The sequence below is a fragment of the Amphiura filiformis genome, chromosome 14 (genome assembly GCF_039555335.1).
Source record: "Amphiura filiformis chromosome 14, Afil_fr2py, whole genome shotgun sequence".
NCBI classification, from domain to species: domain Eukaryota; kingdom Metazoa; phylum Echinodermata; class Ophiuroidea; order Amphilepidida; family Amphiuridae; genus Amphiura; species Amphiura filiformis.
This window is the reverse complement of record NC_092641.1, coordinates 22,450,470-22,469,191: the sequence shown is the minus strand read 5'-3', so window position 1 is coordinate 22,469,191 and position 18,722 is coordinate 22,450,470. Positions and strand designations below refer to the sequence as shown.

Genomic DNA, 18,722 nt, shown 5'->3' with positions numbered 1-18,722 from the left:
GAAGCCCATGGCCAGCACGCAGAACATCAAGATCTCATATGGCACGGAGGTCTACTGTGGAATATTAGTAACCGTGTTCAGCATTTGCGTTTTGGCAAATAAATAAAAGTGATTGGATCGCATGTATCGTTTATATTAATGAGGTTATGAATAATTTTCAATTCATTCATCCACAGCCCAACTGTTTCTCCAGGGTCATCCAAGTAGGAACATCCAAGCACATTGTCATCTTTGCCTTTCGAAAGATTTATACCGGCGAGGAGCTGACGTACGACTACAAGTTCCCCATTGAAGAGGATAAGATTCCGTGTAACTGTCAGGCGCCAAGATGTCGCAAATACCTCAACTAGATAACCATTGAGAAGGAGGCACAGCTGTTTAGGAACTCCCCCTGTTACATTATAGTCTTTGCCAATCACAAGATCGATCACTATGGACCACAATAGCCTCATTCCAATTGTATAGTTCAATAACCTCAATTAAACAATCATTGCGCAAAATTTGACCTGAAGTTGAAGGGTATGAGTTTTTGTACCCAAATTTTCATTTGGTCATTCAATCAATATACAAATGTATTGGGGTTAAAGAACTGTGCCCTGATAGGGCGCATGTTGTGGATCCTAGTGTATGCTGACAAGGACCTCATGTGTGACTACCAGTACAAGTTCCCCATTGATGATGGTAATGTTTCATGTAAGAGTCAAGCTCCAAGATGCTGCAAATACCTTGAATAGATCACATGTTGCATTTGGGTGTCAAAATAATACCTCACTGAACATCGTTGGAGTAGGATTGAGAGAAGTATTTGGTGTAATTGCAAAAATTGACGAAAATTGATCAAATTTTACTGTTTCTGTGATTCCTCTGTACATCCTGTGATTTCTTTGTACATCCTATCATTGAAGAAACCTTGGAGTTTTGTCTCAAACAAAGGATATTTTAGCAAGTTCATTTCTGAGTTGTAAATTGTACTGACTTTCAGTTTCAGTCTTATGCATTTGATTTATCCCACAAATGCATAGAAGCAGCATTCTGTGTATATTATTAACGTGTCCGTCAGCACAAAAAAAAAGTTTTTTAAGCGGAATATTTATCCAAACCTTAAACCAAATGTTGATTAAAACAAATCATCAAATGCCTAAGACTGATCAAAACTGTGATAGAAACATTGGGTTATTCCTAATGAAATCCATACACCCCCAATGGAAGACATGCCCCCAATCTCACACACCCATTTGAAATGTACAATACCTATGTGGAAGATTAAGGGCATGTCTTCCATAGAGGGAGTATGGACTTCAACTGGAATAGCCTGTTAGGTACTATGAAAGTGGTTAATTTTTGTGTGTTTAATGTTTGCACTTCCACATTTATTTACAAACAGGCTTTTTATAGCTTCAAGCTATTGACATAGACCTATACAATGGAAAGAATATTTTTGCACCATATTAATTGTCTAGTACCTTGAAAGTACACAAAACGAGTAGTAAAAATTAAAGTATCACAAAAAATACCACTTTAATAGTATATTGTCCAAATTGAGAACCATTTTGTACTTGTTTTTATATAAAAACCAAAGTGTGCTTTCATAGAAAGATGAACATATTTATGACAAAGTATGCAAATATTGATGAAAGAGAGTATGGTATGTAATACAACTTTTTAAATAATTATTATGTTAAATATCTGGTATTTGTAGAATGCAGCTATAACTTATATTTTCCCCTAAAAAGCAATAAGTGTATTCAGTCATAGATTTGAATGTTTGATACATCTCGAGTTTGGAAGTGATGTCAGTGCATGGTTGCGCTGCAATTGTGGTGTGACCCCCAAGGGGCACTCAAGTTGAATTTTGGTCGGAACTATGGAAACTAAGAACAGATTTTGGACAAAATAGGGGCTTGAACTGAAATTTTAACATTTTTAAGGCGGCCAGTAAACTAAAATTGAGCAAATTATAGCTTGTGGAGCTAAAAAAATTACGAATTTGTCAAAATTTGAGCTAAATTTGTCAGAGTTTGAGGCTCAAAGAAGTGGAGCATGTTCCAAATGTGGGTCTTAAAGAACTGCTGGAGAGCCTGAAAAAGTGACCATGGCATTTACCGCCACACATACCTGTACCACCTTTACATGTACGTGCCCCCTCTGGGTACAAACCGCACTTGTATTGTATGTATTCATCTATCAATCAGTGGGATTAGGCTAGCGGGAGTGGTGTGATACTGTCTGCGATCAGCGAAATATGCACCTGTTTCACTTGCCAAATTAATCCTGATACTAGTTTTGTTTACCAATAATGCATAAAATTGCACTTGTAAAACCAGATGTATACATTGTTTCAAATAATTTACAGATTTTTCAGGGAACAAATTCCTCATACATAGTTTCTGTTGTGATATGATCAGTTGGGATATTCCTGTTAAAAGCCATACACCCCCAATAGAAGATGTGGCGTTAATCTTTCACACAAGGAGTGCGAATTTCAAATAGGGTTTATACCCGATTGGGCAACTCCATTTGATATCTACAGCCCCTGTCTGGGAGATCAAGGTTATGTCTTCCATAGGGGGTAGTCCATTCATTCATCATGGCCTGTACCATTCAAATTAAGTCACATAGCATTGATTAAGTTGACACAATATTGGGCTATCAAGTTGAAATCCATACACCCCCTGTAGAAGACATGACCTTAGTCTGTCACACAGGGGGGGTGTAGATTTCAAATGAAGTCACCCATTCAGGTAACCCCTTTTGAAATTCACACTCCCTTTGTGGAAGATTAACGTCATGTCTTCCATAGGGCGTGTATGGATTGCAACTGGAATATGTTTGTCATATGTAAACCTGTTACTACAAGACCGGTATCATGTCAGCAGACCTCATTTTGATATCAAGGCGTGTAAATGATGCAACCTATTACCCAAAGTCTTCCACATAATCGGTGTTACATTGTAAATATAAATTTATACTTTAATGTGACACAGAAATATTCCAAAGATTAGTCCAGTTTTCGACTCGGCCACGCACTGTATTGTACGCATGTGATAGAGATTATTGTTTAATATTTAGGGTACAAATAAATGAAGTACTTATCATAAAGATTATTATAGGGTACAAGTTGGGATGATATCTTACACTTCCCACAATGCATTTCTTCCATGTACTGATTGGGTATTCAATGCAGCATGGGTTGATCAGGCCTGAAAAAGTGGGGCACAGTGACATCGCCCCGATATCGTCATGGTAGAAATCGTCATGGTAGGTTAAATCCACCGCCACGCATATCCATTTTATATCGACCTGTTTAATTGTTTTGTGTCGCATAAGAGCCGAAGGACGTCTGACTAAGGCTACTGACAATAGCCCCGATTAGCCCAGTTACTGTCCTCGCTGTGTGTTAGTCAAGCATGGTACACCATATGTCATATGGTTTTAGACTACCTTAACGATTGGCCTATACACTGCGCTATATAATTCGGCACATATAAATCAAAATTATTGTCAGTTTTTGACTCAAGACGCAAGCTAGTATCTCAAAGCGCAAGCAAGCGACTATCATATCTGTTAAAAATATATATTCAAGTGCAAGGAACCACATCTGGTTTCTTTATATGAAATCATTTACGGGATATATTCATCATTTTCAAACCCGGTATCCAAAGATAATTCGTCTGAATATCAATCGTGCATAGCACATCCACGTGTATCGATCCCGTGTATTCATTTCAGTGTCCCTTGCTGTATAGTGTAATTATTAACCAGGCGATGTCGGTGTGTGGGGAACTCAGGAATCTCATTCCCAGGTAATCTGGAGGGAAATTATGCTTTTTTGGATAAAGAAATACATAAGAAAATTGGTGGGAATTCCTGATATGTTGAAGGGAAGTTTGTCTACATTCTTGTCACTGTCTACCCATGTTGCACTGAATAGCATATCAGTACAGGGAAGAAATGCATTGTGGGTAGTGTAAGGTGTCTTCTTGTGGGGTACAGGTAAATGTAGTAATTATCATAAATAAAGCTTTTTAATTTACACAGTACTAAAAAAACGTTTTGCATAAATTGTGGACATGTTTAACCCCTGAGCACTACCTGCCGATCTAACATTGCCTGATTTGTCAATTACATAATATCTTCACTTTAATCACCAATCAGAATGGAGGTTTGCAAAATAACTCACCCCAATTTTTTTGCGTGGTGAAATTATTCTAACAATGTTGCTGATTGGTCTAATTGATAATGGAAACTTCTTTTTGGTCAATCGGCAGGTATTTCTCATGGGACTTAACTTTTTGTGAATTCAAGGGAAAAACTTATTGCTAAAATTTCCTGTCACAGGGTGCCATTGGGCTATTTGATTTGAAATCCATACACCCCCTGTGGAAGATAATCCTTAATCTTCCACACTGAGAGTGTGAATTTCAAATGGGATTACCTGAATGGGTGGCTCCATTTGAAATTCACACCCCATGTGTGGGAGATAAAAGCTGTGTCTTCCATAGGGGGTGTATGGCTTTCAATGGGAATAGCCCATATTATATATGTAGAACAGAATATGCAATTAAAAAGTAGTGCTAATGAAATAGTTGGATTCCTTGCAAATCAAGATTGAAATTTTGTTTTAATATTTATACCTCAGTATTCATCATTGTTAAAAAAGAATTGTAATAAGTTTTCAGAATGTTTTTGGTTCATGCTTGAATTATGTTAGAAAATTGTTTTCCCATACACAGTTCTGTTACAATCACAAAGACGCATAGATCTATTCAATAGATTTGGTGTGTAAATGCCTACCAATAGAACTATATAGTAAATTGCTGTTAACTTTTGACGAGACCGTACTTTCATATTGTTGACAAGGCGCGGAACTAAAATAGTTCAGTGACTCGACAACGGCAGATCATGTCAGCAGTCAATCAGAGACAGGTGTATTTAAAGAGGAAGCCCCGCCAGAGCAGTTCTTCTGGGGTGAACCAAACCTGCCTGGTTATCGAATTAATCAGTGACAATGTTATTTCTGAATTTGACAGGTTCTAATTGATGGTTTAATGTTATTGCATCAATTAGAACAGGTTGTCAAATGCAGAGATCACCTGTCACTGATTAATTTGATAGCCAGGCAGGCTTGGTTCACCCAGAAGAACTGCTCTGACAGGGCTTCCTCTTTAACACAGGGAATATGAGAGTTGCAGAGTAAAGTATATACATGCTCGTCAGCGATTTACCTTTCAATAATTTCACTATTGTATAATTATATAAATATGCATCTTATAGAAGATCTTGGCAGCAGTTTTTAGCTACTAATTCTGTAACTGATCTAGATTATAAGATGTGTCAAACTTTGCCAACTCATTTCCTAAGATGTTAGGACTTATGAAACACTTGTGAAATAATAATAATTTTTCTTCAAACCCAGCTGCTATTGCAATAATTAAAATGAGCCTGTATGTCAAACTGTTCAAGAACTCACAGACATGGATTTTACCCTCAGGTATACACATATAATATATGGTAAACACCAACTCAATGCATTACTAACTTGTGAAGAATTTGACAAAACCCAATGTATTAATATACACTGGTTTATTACACTTGAAATCCATTCACTCCCAATGGAAGACACAACCTTGATCTCCCACAGAAGGGGTGTAGACTGTAGATTTCAAGTCTACCATAGGGGGTGTATGGATTTCAACTGGAATATCCCGTTGGGTTTTGTCTCATTAGGTTAATTGGTATCCTTTCTCGTTGGGCAAGAAAAAACTCCTGTGTGCTTGTGGCCCCTGAACATGTTTAAAACAAAACTGCCAACAGGTTACAAAGGTGGTTTTGCTTTAAACATGTTCAGGGGCCGATGACACATGTGAAATGGAGAACAAATGAGTACTACAAGCCTAATATTGGTCCAGTGGTTCTTGAGACAAACCTGGCCATATTTGTCAGCCAAGACAATTCAACTCTGATATTTTGCCAAACTGGGAGTAAAATTCAACTTTTGTTAAATTGTTCATGGGCTGAATTTCTTCTTATTTTTTAGTAAATCAATGTTTCATATATTCAGTGCTTTCGACATACAAATTGCTAAATAATTCACAGGTACTACAGTGGGCATTATTTTTGTTTTGTATTCATTTCCTTTATACTTTTACTACTTTATAATTTATATTTATACAGAATGCAGTGTTGTGGCTTTATTTAAGTTTTTGTTCCAGCTATAGATTACTTTTTCTTCAGTATTTTTGATAAAATGTTTTCAGATCTTGTTATACTTGTTAGAGCCAGCAATAGTCGCACATTTTTACATGCCCCTTCCATTTTCTGTTCAAATAAGTGTCTGTGTTAAGGGCGTAGTCCTTTTTGTCGTTGTGGCAAAGGTTACTGCAGCCATAGCGATTAAAAATTTTGTTGCTGTGATTGTCACAACAGCATACATTGTACAACGTACATTAAAATGGGTAGCAGAATACCTTTTACAAACTCGCAAGATCTGCCGATTGTGGTCCACAGTATGACCCCTCCAATGTTGGCAAATACTGATGACAAGCATCTACTATGTAAAAGGAATTCTGCTTTTTACTTTCTATGCTGGTCCTTGGCAAATTATAGTAACCCCATGAGAACTACCTGCTGATTGGCCAAAATGAATATTTTGTCCAATTTTGAACCAATCAAGGGTATTAATAAGTTAATCAGCAAATGCAAGTTTGATCATAAATAGTTTTTAAAGCCTAGTCATAATCGGCAATTGAAATGAACATTTCAAGTTATCAACCAATCAGAAATGTTGTTAGATGACCAGGTTAAATCATTGAAACTCAAGATAATGTAGTGCTTGATTTTGTGTGCCTTAAAAAAGTCAATATATAGATCTTCAATTTATTACTGTATTCCTTTATTCGCCCATTGCATTGTTCCGCCATTTGCAAGGGGAGCCTCAAACTGGCAATAAGACATGAAAGGAAGAATTATGTAACTTTACATGTTGTTTATAACTGGTTCAATTCCCATTCATGTATGCTGCAAGACAGGGGCTCTCCTTGCATATTGTGGAATCGTGGAATAAGATTTAGAGAATAAGCGATAGGAATTTTTATTTTGCCTATCCTCTACCGTGTGATAGGCGACAGGCAGGTCCAATATTTTGAGTAGTGGATGCCGCGCAGCCGTATCCACTACGATAAAAAAAATATTGGACCTGCCTGTCGCTCTATCATAGGTAGAGGATAGGCAAAATAAAAATTCCTATCGTTTATTCTCATTCTTAGTCAGTTAAATATTATTTTAATAACTGTAAACAATTTTTTAAAGCAAAAACTAAGTTACCGTCATAAAAACTCCCTCATTATAAAATGAACGAAACTTGTTTACAACTTTACGTATTCTGTTGCGCGTGCTGCTAGCGCGTTCACGATTCCGCACTAGTCTCACGCATCCAGCGCGATACATACGCCGCATCTCTACACGCGTTTTACGGATTATCAAGACGCATGATGACGTGGGGTCGTCTACGGCCTGATAGACGGCACCCAAAATCATGCGATTGTCCAATCAGAAATGTGTCTACGAACTAGACCACTCCCACTGACTAAGAATGAATTTTGACATGTATTATTAATTTACCATAGACCATGTTTCACATGCACAAGGTACAAAAATAATGTTTCTTAAACAGAACTTCAGCTCAGTTCATCAATCGGTTTTGTGGCTTGCCAAAATCATTACCAATATTATAGATAATGAGCAGATTTATGCACTGCATCATTGGGAACTTCCCTACAAAATTGATTGAATGCCAATTTACAAGGCATTGGGCTATTCCAGTTGATATCCACACTACCCCTGTGGAAGATTTTGGAAATATCTTCCACAGGGGGAGTGTGTTTTTCAAATGTAATTAGTCAGAGTTATTCATTTTGAAACCAATACTCCCCCTGTATTATGACTTTACCTATATCTTCCACAACTGGAGTAAGTATTTCAAATATAAGTTACCAAATTGTGTATTCTTTTCAAAATTGATACTCCCTCTGTTGCAGACTTGAGCTAAATCTTCCACAGGGGTAGTGTGGATTTTAAATGGAATAGCCCATTGATTGATTTGATTGACTATCACAAATATATATATATTGTCCTGATTGCCTATACTGATTTTCAAAGCACAAATATATCCGCAATGAAATTCCAAAAATGATCAGTATATTATAGTGTAGGAAGTTGCATTTAATTTTATATTATCATTATATATATATGTACAGATATACTGGCAACGGGTCATAATTGTACATTAACGTTTGTTTAGCACTGTATATAGAAAATAATAAGTTGTGTTTTGTATGTTTGTGTGTATTGTAGAGTGTTTCTAAAATAAGTGTAAATTATGATAAATGTATAGTATTATTTAGTTGGTGGTGTTTCTATTTGCTATTTCAATATTTATTTTATAGAAATTGAAAAGATGTGTTATTATGGAGAAATATTAAAGTTGCTTTATCTATTATACTTCTTGATTTCCATGTTGCATAATATATTTGGTCTGATATTTCAAACAGCAAAAGAATAAAGGAACCAGTTATTTTCACCTCAATATATCCTATAATTGAAGACTGAATTAACTCTCTTCACGCGGGTGTCGACTGCAGACGACAAGTTTCAAATTTTTATTAGAAATAAAAAAATTTCAGAAATGTAAATTTTCATGACCATATTTGAAATCAGCACGAAAAATGCATTAAAATGAGTACAAACAAGCCTAGTATTGATTCAGTAGTTCTTAAGATAACTCTTGATATTTTGAGAAAATATTTCAAAACTTGAACTTTTTCCATTGAAGCGCATGGCTAGCACGCAGAGCATTAAAAAGAGACTAGTTTGCATCTGATGTCAGAGCAAAGGTGACGTGATTGGTTGCTGACCTGCACAGTACAGCATTTCTGGTCTAGTTATATGGCAAGACGTCATAGGCAAACTAGTCTTTTAAATTTGGTCTTCAATTACCGTAACCACCCGGGTATAAGCCCACCTTCAGGTATAAGCCCACCCCCTATTTTTCAAAACATTCTGGGAATAAGGGTGCACTAAGCAGGGGTGTGAAATCTCCTCTTTTAAGCTGAATTCCTTTTTTTTTGGAAATTTCTTTGAGGCAAAAGTTTAGCTTTTTCTTTCATTTTCAGCCCATTTTGAGCATATTTCAGTGTTTTTCCTCTCTTTTGAACAAAGTTCCTCTTTTTTCAATAAAGGTCACTCACACCCCTGACTAAGCTATAAGCCCAGTACTAAATTTTGGCAAAGTTCTTTTAATTTAAATCAAATCAATGCTTTCTCTCACATTTAAGAACAAATATATACAAAAATATCAGTTGATAATGAACATAATTTTAAGAAATTGACATAGATGATAGAAATTACTGGTACATTGGGCATATATACAAATGTGGATGATTTTTCTTATTTCTAAATTCAAGTACTATAGCCCCTCCCAGGTTATAAGCCCACCCCCATTTTTTAAGTGAAATTTGCCATCTAGGGGGGTGGGCTTATACCCGAGTGTTTACGGTATAAACAAAGACAGATATGTCATACTTATAGAAGCAGCTATATTGTATCTTTTAGCATGGATTTAAGACCTTAGTTGAAATCGGTTAAGATTTAAAGACATGGTGATCCTAAAAATCCCAATGAAGATGCAAATTCAAAAGTTGCAGATTGCTACATATTTGGATGCCCTCATTCTCAATTCCATGCTTTCTATTGATTAGAACATTAAAATGACTCGATTTTGTTCCCTCCTTGGGTTTTCGATCACTGTTTCTCAACCAATTTCAATAATTGAGGTCTTAAATTAGAGCTAAAAGGATATTGGCTGTTGTTTGAATTTTGACAAAGTTTGTTTAGGTTATACAAGTCTGAACATAACTGGCACCTTAATTCTTTTGCTGTCTGTATTTTGATGCATACCAAATTGACAGCCCCCTTAGATTTTGGTTATCTATGGACCACCCACTTTAAGAGAATATGAAATTTACTTTTATCTAATTGGGTAGTAATTTGGGATTTGGAAAAACACTTTAAAATGGGTATATCTGGACAGAACTGTTGCAAATAACCTTTTGCCTATTGTAAACCAGGCAATTCACCCTGCACGGATCCGCCATCTTGCTAGCAAAACGAGGTCCTCCCAGTCCCTGCAAATGCAAAAATGCATTTTTGTTTCTCACGCTTTTCTAGCAACACACCAGAAGGCTTTTGCCAAGCGTGTGCGGCAATTAAAGCACGTGTTTGACAGGCGTACATACACACAACACATACTTTGCGGATAGTATCTTATTTTGAGATGACTGCGATCGGCGAATAGCCCTTCCTTTGTCAGGTCAGCCATGTCTGATGATTCATCGGGTCAGCCATGTCTGATAGTTTTGTCAAAATTTAGTTGTTACTTGGATGATGGGGGGGGGGGGGATTTAAAACCGGGATTTAAATTATATTTCAAGTCTCAACTTCTACAAAATTATTGTTGAACTTATTTTAATTGAATATTGCGAGGGAAAAGAAAATTTGGTCAAAGAAAATCCAAATTACTACCCAACGACAGAAAAGTTGTTTTATATTCTGTAGAAGTGAGTGGTCCTATATTTTGAATTCCACTGACCTGGGTTTCATTCATTTGAAATGAATTGTAATAAGTTGTCATTAAAAGGGCATTTCGTGATCCACAGCCTCATCCCCCACTTTTCTCAAAAAAGTTGAGATTTTTATATCACTGGAAACCTCTGGCTACATAATGTTTATGTACAAAATATTTCTTGCAGATTAATTCGTTTAGCAAAGATATCGTGAAATTTGAATTTCGTTCTGGTGCACCAGAACGAAATTACAACGTATTTTCTATGGAGCAGTGTAATACACATAATCATGCATAACTCGCAAACGCATAATATCGGAATCAACTGAAATTTTGGGAATATGCTTTTTTCGTGGATATGTACTGAAAAATGTCATAAAAAGAGGATGCTAGGATCACGAAATACTCCTTTAATTAGCAAAATACATGGAAAAAAGATACCAGAGATACCAATTTTCAGTTTGCATTAATTTAATATTCACTTTATTTGATTATTCACATACATTTTGCATTGTTTGGTAGAAATATAATTGTGAGAAATTGTAAGCAGTCAGAAGAAGCCACAAAGTTAAATAGTATCAGTGCACTGGGAAATGGGTGTGCCAATTGAAGCATGTTTCCCAATTTGGTCTAATTTTTATTTTGGGTCAGGAATTGACCAATAGTGCCTGCATCCCACTTCATCTTGCCACAAAAACGGCTTTCCTCCTCTTTGGCTTGCCAAGAAATGATGCAAATTAAATGTTGAAGTGGGCTTTAATGGCAAGTTTTGATTGATTCCAGCGGACTCAACTCTTTGAAATTGACAGTCAGCTCAAAATTGTTATAGCTATTAGGCCAATGAAAGTCAATTCCTAGTTTCCTGTTACACAATTTTTCATGACTGTGTAGGTGACCATTCATTGTCTTTATTTCATACCATTTCATTATTGCATCTGTTACAGGTGTAAACCAATAACTACCCATGTATACATAGCCGCTTTCGCCAAACGTTTGACAAACATTTAGCGATCAAAACGTTTGCCAAACGCTTACAGTATGCGTTACGAAAATGTTTGACAAACGCTTGTGCTCGGGAATTGTTTGACAAACGCTTGGCTTAAAACGGTTGTGTACATGTGATAAATCACAGTTTATGTAGTTTACAACCACATGAAGGTGATTGTACAACTATTATCAAAAGTTTCACAAAAGTGCGGGACAGAGAATTGAGTAGGTATTCATTATTAATTCATTATTAACCATATACCATGCTCCTACTGCAAAGTAAATACCTGAAAATCAACAGAAAGAGATTTATGATATATTCAATACCACAATTATTTGTTGGTATGTTAAAGTTTGTTAGAAATCAACATTTATTCAAAATATTGAAATATATGGCCAGCAATTGGTTTTGAGCGGAGTAGGGTAACCGGAAACAAGGAATCGACTTTCATTAGCCTTATCAGTACATGTACAGTGTTATGTTTGGTTCAATGTTGGAAGTGTGATTGTCAATGAAGAATTCTTGGTGCTGAATTTGGCACTAGTTGCATTCTCATTGATGAGTTCAGGAAGTGAGATATTGAGTTGATAGGTATCGTCTGCCGTCAGTGAAATCTCATCCTAAAATGAAAACAAAAAGAAGCAAACAACTTAAGTGACAATAGCACTTATAAGCAAAACACTTGACAAAATTGCAACAAATTGTAATTAAAAAAAACCAGCAAAGTAAGTTTCTTTTGAGAGTTCTGGTTATGTAAATATGTAAATATCCTTCAAAAAGGGCTGATTTCAATGTTTTTTTCTGAAAAAAAGTGGACCTTTTCTGAATTGTTTCCTTAATAGAAATGAAAAAAAAAGAAGCTGATTTTCAACATTTTTGCAGACAATTGTAAAATTTTTTCAGATTGGTATTTGGGGAATGCAGTATAGTAGCGTAGCCAGGATTTTAGTGTGAGGGGGCAAAGCCAAATTTTGTCCCCATTTGTCATTTTTTTGTCCCATTTTTAGTTATTTTTAAGGACACTTTACTCTTTGCCGTCCCCATTTTATCCCTGACAATTTTCTGTAGGTGGGGTAGTTTGCCCCCCCCCTTCCAACTACCCCTGCCTACACCCCTGGGGAATGGTGTATCCCACCCTCTTGGCTACAGTTTTACCTTTGTCATTATTTTATCTAATCACATGATCAGTTATTTTGTATGTAATTCAAGTCTCTGTTGCAGATGCCATCTCATCACTTACCTCAGTTATATCCAGTTCACAACCTTTCACTGACAAGACCTGTGGAAGAGAGACTTCCACAACAACTCTTCTTGGCTTTCTGCCATCAGCATCTCTCACACACATTTCATAATCCGGTACCTCAAGTTGGACATCATTACTTGAGATCTCTTCTATTAGTCCCGATTTTAAATGTTTATCCTCCAAACTAGTAATAGAAATATGACTCTCTCCATGTGAGTTATTATTGGCTGTATCGTCCATTGATACTCTCCCTAATTGAGTCAACAATGAGTCAGGACTCATATTGGTAACATTACTCAAGAAATCATCGACATTTTTCCTCTCCGTGTCATCTTTCTTCAGAAAGAAGTTTTTCATAAGCAGTGAAGGATCTCCTTTGTATTGTGTGTCCTCTAGTATTTTATAACGTCTTGATATACCAATGTTGTGCTGATGTTCAAGATATTTGAGTCCAAGTTGGATGAGCATGTCTTTTTCTTCGGCGTGTTTGCAGCATTCGTCCAGGACGTAGGGATTTATTGCTAGTCGTACTATTTTGTAGCATTCTATATGAAGTATGAAAACATAAATAGATATCAAAATGAATTTGTAAGTGAATAGACTCATTTCTCATTATCGCACACTCAGGTTACAGCCCGGTGTATATAAAGGTTCACTCTGTTGAATATAAAGGTTCGCTTTATGTAACAGTGTCGAATTTGAAATGAAGACTCACTATGTTGAAGCTAGCCCTGGTGCTAAGCAGTGACGTTAGCTCAATCAATAAGGTGTTTGACTATGGCGCAAGAGGTTGCAGGTTCTGAACCCTGGTGGTGGTTAGTACGCTCTTGTGTTAAAAATTGAGTTGGCTTGAAATTCCTCTTGACACAGAAGTTATACTGCTAAATTGTCTTGTTGTATAAACCCATACAAAACTTGGGAAGCTGATCCTGGCTGCCACGGTCAATTGTGGAATGTCTAGGGTGTGCGCTTTGTTGCTGCAAGTCCCTGTGTTGTTGTCTAATGGTTTTTGGAATGACATGGGGCCACAGTGGTCAGCGACAACCTGTAAAGTGTGCTGATCTATTGGTGTTGTGCCTGTGTGACTGCGCTATTTTAACCCTTACCCCAACCTAACCATAACACTAGCCATAATACTAGCCAATCTTACTTCATATCTGACATAGTGATCCTTATTTCATATTTAACATCTAGCGAACCTTATTTTCGACAAAGCAAATCTTCAACAAAGCGGGTGGGCACCACTCACAGTGACCTGGTCAGAGAAGTAGACCAGGCTATCCGGACAGAGGGGCACAATTTGTGCAAACTTCTGTCATTCTTAAATTTTGCGCACAATACAGTGAACTACTCTAAACAGGCCTACAGAAAAGTAAGGCTGAGTTCCCGTCCGTTCTTGGTCTAGTACCCGGGTTAAAAATCATGTGTCAAAGTACCCGAAAAACGCAAAAAAACAAAAAAAAATTACTAGTAAACAAAATAGCTATCAATGCATACTAATTCAATGTGTCCCTGCCTTCTCAATAGAAGCAAAAGTACCGGTAATTAAAATCTACAACTTTATCCAACTTTGAATACAAAAAATTGCAATTTTTTTTTTGCAGCAAAATTTCTCCAGTTTCCAACCTTGAATAACAAGTAATTTAGGGCCTATATAACTTCTTTTTTTCAATTTTTGTAAAAAATAAATAAATTTGATTCCTGTCTGAAAATTAAATCAGGTACGGTACCCGAGTACAAAATTACCCGTAACTTAGTTGACAGCCCTAAAGTAAAGTGGTGGTGGTGTGCGGAAGTGCGGTCAAGTCCGTATACTAATGATTACTGTGAATTCAGAAGAAAAGCAGATGATACGTTTTTCATGCCAAAAAACACACCAACCAGATTTGTCACCAAAAGTGGACCATTTTGTCCAGAATTGTGAAATTGAGAACTAAGTTTTCATTAACAATTGAACCAATCAGCAACATTGTTAGAATAATTTCACCACATAAAAAAATGGGATGAATTATTTGCAAAGCTCCATTCTGATTGGTTAAAGTAAAGATATCATGTAATTAACCAATCAGTGGCAATGTTAGATCGACAGGTAGTGCTCAGGGTGTTCAAGAACAATTTGTGCACATTGAAACATAGAAAACACACCTTTTCCATCGACATTTTCCTCCAGTGGTCCTCCTGTCACTGAGATGGGATCTTCATCTGTATCAGGCTTGGGTACACGTGTCCAACTACACATGTTGATGTAAAGATCATAAGACTTGGGTCTCTATAGAAAAACAGACAAGTATAAAGAAACTTATTGAAAGTACTTTCAGTGATTAGTAGCTAAATCAGAAAATCTAAAAATTACAAAGTCATCACATTTTGGTAATAATAAGATCCTTGTCATACTCGGATAAAAGAACTGTAAGACTGAAAGGAAGACCATAAAGGTAATATTTGCAGGAGCTGACAATAATTATAACATATATACTAAAAAGTCAAACTTCAAAACAAAACAAATACAAGTTACATAAGCAACAATACACTAGACAAAAAAAAAAATAAATAAACAAGAAAACTGATGACACTCAAATGAAATGAGGTCACCATATTAGCCAGATCATGTCCGTACTCCGTAACCAGAATTTGTTTTGTGGAGGGAGTGAAAAAGTGGACCTTGATGTGATTTTTCCTTAAAAAAATGGCTATTAAATTTTAACATTCCCCCTCAAAAAAAAGACCTTTTCCCAGAAAACAGTCTGGACCTTTTATCGGATTGACATTTTTTGGGGTGCGTCACACCACTGCAGCCTGTACCCCATGGCTACGGCTTTGGAACAGATGATTTTTTTTCTTTGAACCGATTATAGATATTTCCCCAAAGACTCACCAATATCTTTGTTTTCACACACATGTATGTCTTGGCGGGCACCATCACCTCCTTACCCTCCTTCATGTTTTTCTCAATAAATTTCTTATAAGCTTCTGGGTCTGAGTCAGCTAGTTCATCTAACATGGCCCAGAGGTGCTGTGCTTGCTTGTGCATATCGCCTGGTTCTGGTGATGATGATGCTGCCATGGTTACTTCAGTGGTGCTGCAAAAAGAACAGATTCATTGGCATTGCATAATTTGCATATTAAGTTTGTTTTTGCTGTGGAAATTGGCCGTTCCATTTCACACTCTCTCTGAAGAGGATGGGGAAGAGGATCAAGCTTACTGTTTTGCACTCAATAGAGGTAGTCATTGCGACGCAAAGATGTTTTATACCGACCTCTGTGTTGCGACGTCCATGCCGCCATCTTGTGGGTACGGAGTCGGATCGAGTGCCTTGTTGCTAAGATCACCGCGTTGACGGCTGACGCTTGACTGAAGAGGTGCGTCACCCGCAGGGTTCGATTTAGAGGGGTTTTACATGTAACTTTGGCTCTGTGCATGTAGAATTTTGCCTGTGCATGCAAAATTGTGTGTTATTCAGCCCATTTTGAGGAAAAAACCAGAGTTATGCATGTAAATTTTATTTTTTAAATCGAACCCTGGTCACCCACTGCGACTTCAGCGTAATCGGGGGCGTATAATGTCAGGGCATTGCCAGGGCGGATGGTCCATACAACATACAATCAATCATCCCCCAATGTTGACGCCTGTTAGTGGGTTTCTGACCAAATTAAACTCATATTTGGCCATTTTAGCCCCCAAAGTGCAAATTTGTGTGCGCTTCACATGGATTTATTCAACTTTTGCACCATATTTCATTAATTTAGCTTGAAAATGGCTTTTTTTTTCGCGCGCATTTATACCATTAACTTATTCTGTCGCCAAAAGGTGCTTGATTCACTTTATTATTTATACTTAAATTTTTTCCAACCCCATCCCCCCAATGTTGTAAAGAAATCTACGCCATGCCACTGGTGTCTGGTGCGACTGCGCAGTGGTGCAAAATCATCTTCAGAGCGGAAAAGCGGCAGGAAAGTATAATAGTTATAATACCAGCATTAGACTAGTCATGGAATTATATGAATGTTACTATTCATATTTTCCAAGCCTTGGTCCAAGGTTCCTTTCATTGCTTTTCAGCGTTACCACCATTGCATCGCGCATCATCAAACGTGTGCGTGATTGGACCTTGTGTAAAATATTACGAGTTGGACGGCTAGCAGTATGCTTAATTTGTAAAAGGAAGTCTGAATAACAGTATATCATGCATGAATGACAATATCAGAGTCAACAACAACTTGGATCATGATGACTGTCACTGACACTGTCACTGGGCATGATCGGATTCGCAGTTGAACAAAAATGAAAAACCTATAGAATCTCATAAAGCCAGAGCAGGAAAACGCAAGAAATGTTTCCTGTCAATCCTATATACACAATCAAATGAAACAAAAATAAAAACTTACACAATGTACCACAGAAATAAATTTTTTACTAGGTTGCCAACTGAAACTACGGACGCCAGCAGTGCTGACCTTTTTACCTTTGACCGGCCTGTGTGTGCTTATGTTCACTCATAGTGTTACATTAATCAAATATGCATTACGTGACGTCATCAAAGCTGCAACAAAGAGGCCAAGGAAAATAATTTTGTGTTACCCTCAGGCAAAAAAAAAAAAAAGATTGTATAAATTGCGAGATTGCACTCAATGTTTAATATCATTCTTATGATTTTGTTTATTACCACATAGTACAGACTTGACATTTAATATGGAATACTTTTTCGCAAATTTCCAAGACTGGTCTGGTAGAGCTCTGCATAAACGGCACGGGCTAAATATTAATTGGGGTGTGTCGGGAGATGGTGTAAAATAATTGCTTGACAGAAAATGTGCTTTCCATTAGTTTACATTATGGCGCTCATAATGTAGTGAATTAGCATAAAATGGCGGATTTAAGGTGACTGAATTTGATTTTTGTTGGAGTAAAATTTCTGAATTTGAGCAACATTATTCTGATATTATCAAATTTATTGAGGTCTGAGGCGATTTTACTGAACCTAAATACCAATAAGTGTTCATCAGAACTGAAATGCACCTGTGATTTACCAGTTTTGAAAGTGGGAGGAGCTTTGAAAAATATGGCTCTTAAAAGTGGTACGCACTCAGAAAGTTTGAATCATCCCCTGGGGCCACATGTTATAAACTTACTGCAAACAAAGAAACATTGTGAGTTCATTGGACAACCAGGAATCCGCACAGTTATTTTTGTATCGTAATTCTATAACATTTGACTACAGGGGCCATTCAAACTTTCCGAGTACGTACAGCTTTTAAGAGCCCTATTTTAAGCTCCTCCCCTGTTCAAAAACTTGATACATTGTAAGTGTATTTCAGCTGTGATGAATGCCAGTTGCTGACAAAGTTTAAGAAATACCGCCTAAAACCCCTGTAAATTTGATAATAACAGAACCATGTTGCATAAAGTCCGAAATTGTGTCCCCCGCAAAGCTGAAATTCAGATTCCCTAAATCCGCCATTTTAGGCAAATTCGCTACATTATGAGTACGATAATGTAAACATATGGAAAGCACATTTTCTATCAAACAATTATTTTACATCATCTCTTGACACACCCTAATTAATATTTAGCCCGCGCGGTCTATGCAGACTCCGTCCAGACCAGTCTTGGAATTTTGCGAAAAATATTCCATATTAAATGTCAAGTCTGTAAATGTGAAAATGTTTTTAATGAGGTTATGTCAAGATTTAAGCAAGAAGGCTTCACTTTATTTACTGCTTATTCATGCATTATTTTAAAAATCAAACGATAAAACAAAATGGTGAAAACTGTCCTAGCTGTCATGGGTTTTTAAGTTGAGGCTATTGCAGTATGCACTACACTGTATTTCTGTTAATTGGATATTTGCCCACTTTGTTTTTGTGGCAAACTT

At 36.8% G+C, this 18,722-nt stretch overlaps 1 protein-coding gene across 2 annotated transcripts in view; it reads right to left on the bottom strand.

Annotated features, from left to right (window-relative positions):
- Positions 1–11,813: 11,813 nt before the first annotated feature.
- The window catches only part of LOC140169842 (PIH1 domain-containing protein 2-like), a 32,078-nt gene continuing 25,169 nt past the window's right edge, over positions 11,814–18,722 (bottom strand). The window contains exons 1-5 of one of the 2 annotated variants that reach the window (XM_072193152.1): positions 17,236–17,331; positions 15,725–15,929; positions 14,995–15,118; positions 12,847–13,394; positions 11,814–12,226 (exon numbers count right to left, since the gene is read on the bottom strand). In XM_072193152.1, the coding sequence (XP_072049253.1) occupies positions 12,083–12,226; positions 12,847–13,394; positions 14,995–15,118; positions 15,725–15,913 (1,005 nt within the window). In that variant the 5' untranslated portion in view covers positions 15,914–15,929; positions 17,236–17,331 and the 3' untranslated portion in view covers positions 11,814–12,082. Of the gene's footprint in view, positions 12,227–12,846; positions 13,395–14,994; positions 15,119–15,724; positions 15,930–17,235; positions 17,332–18,722 lie in introns of those variants that run through there. The other variant, XM_072193153.1, reaches the window with a different exon arrangement.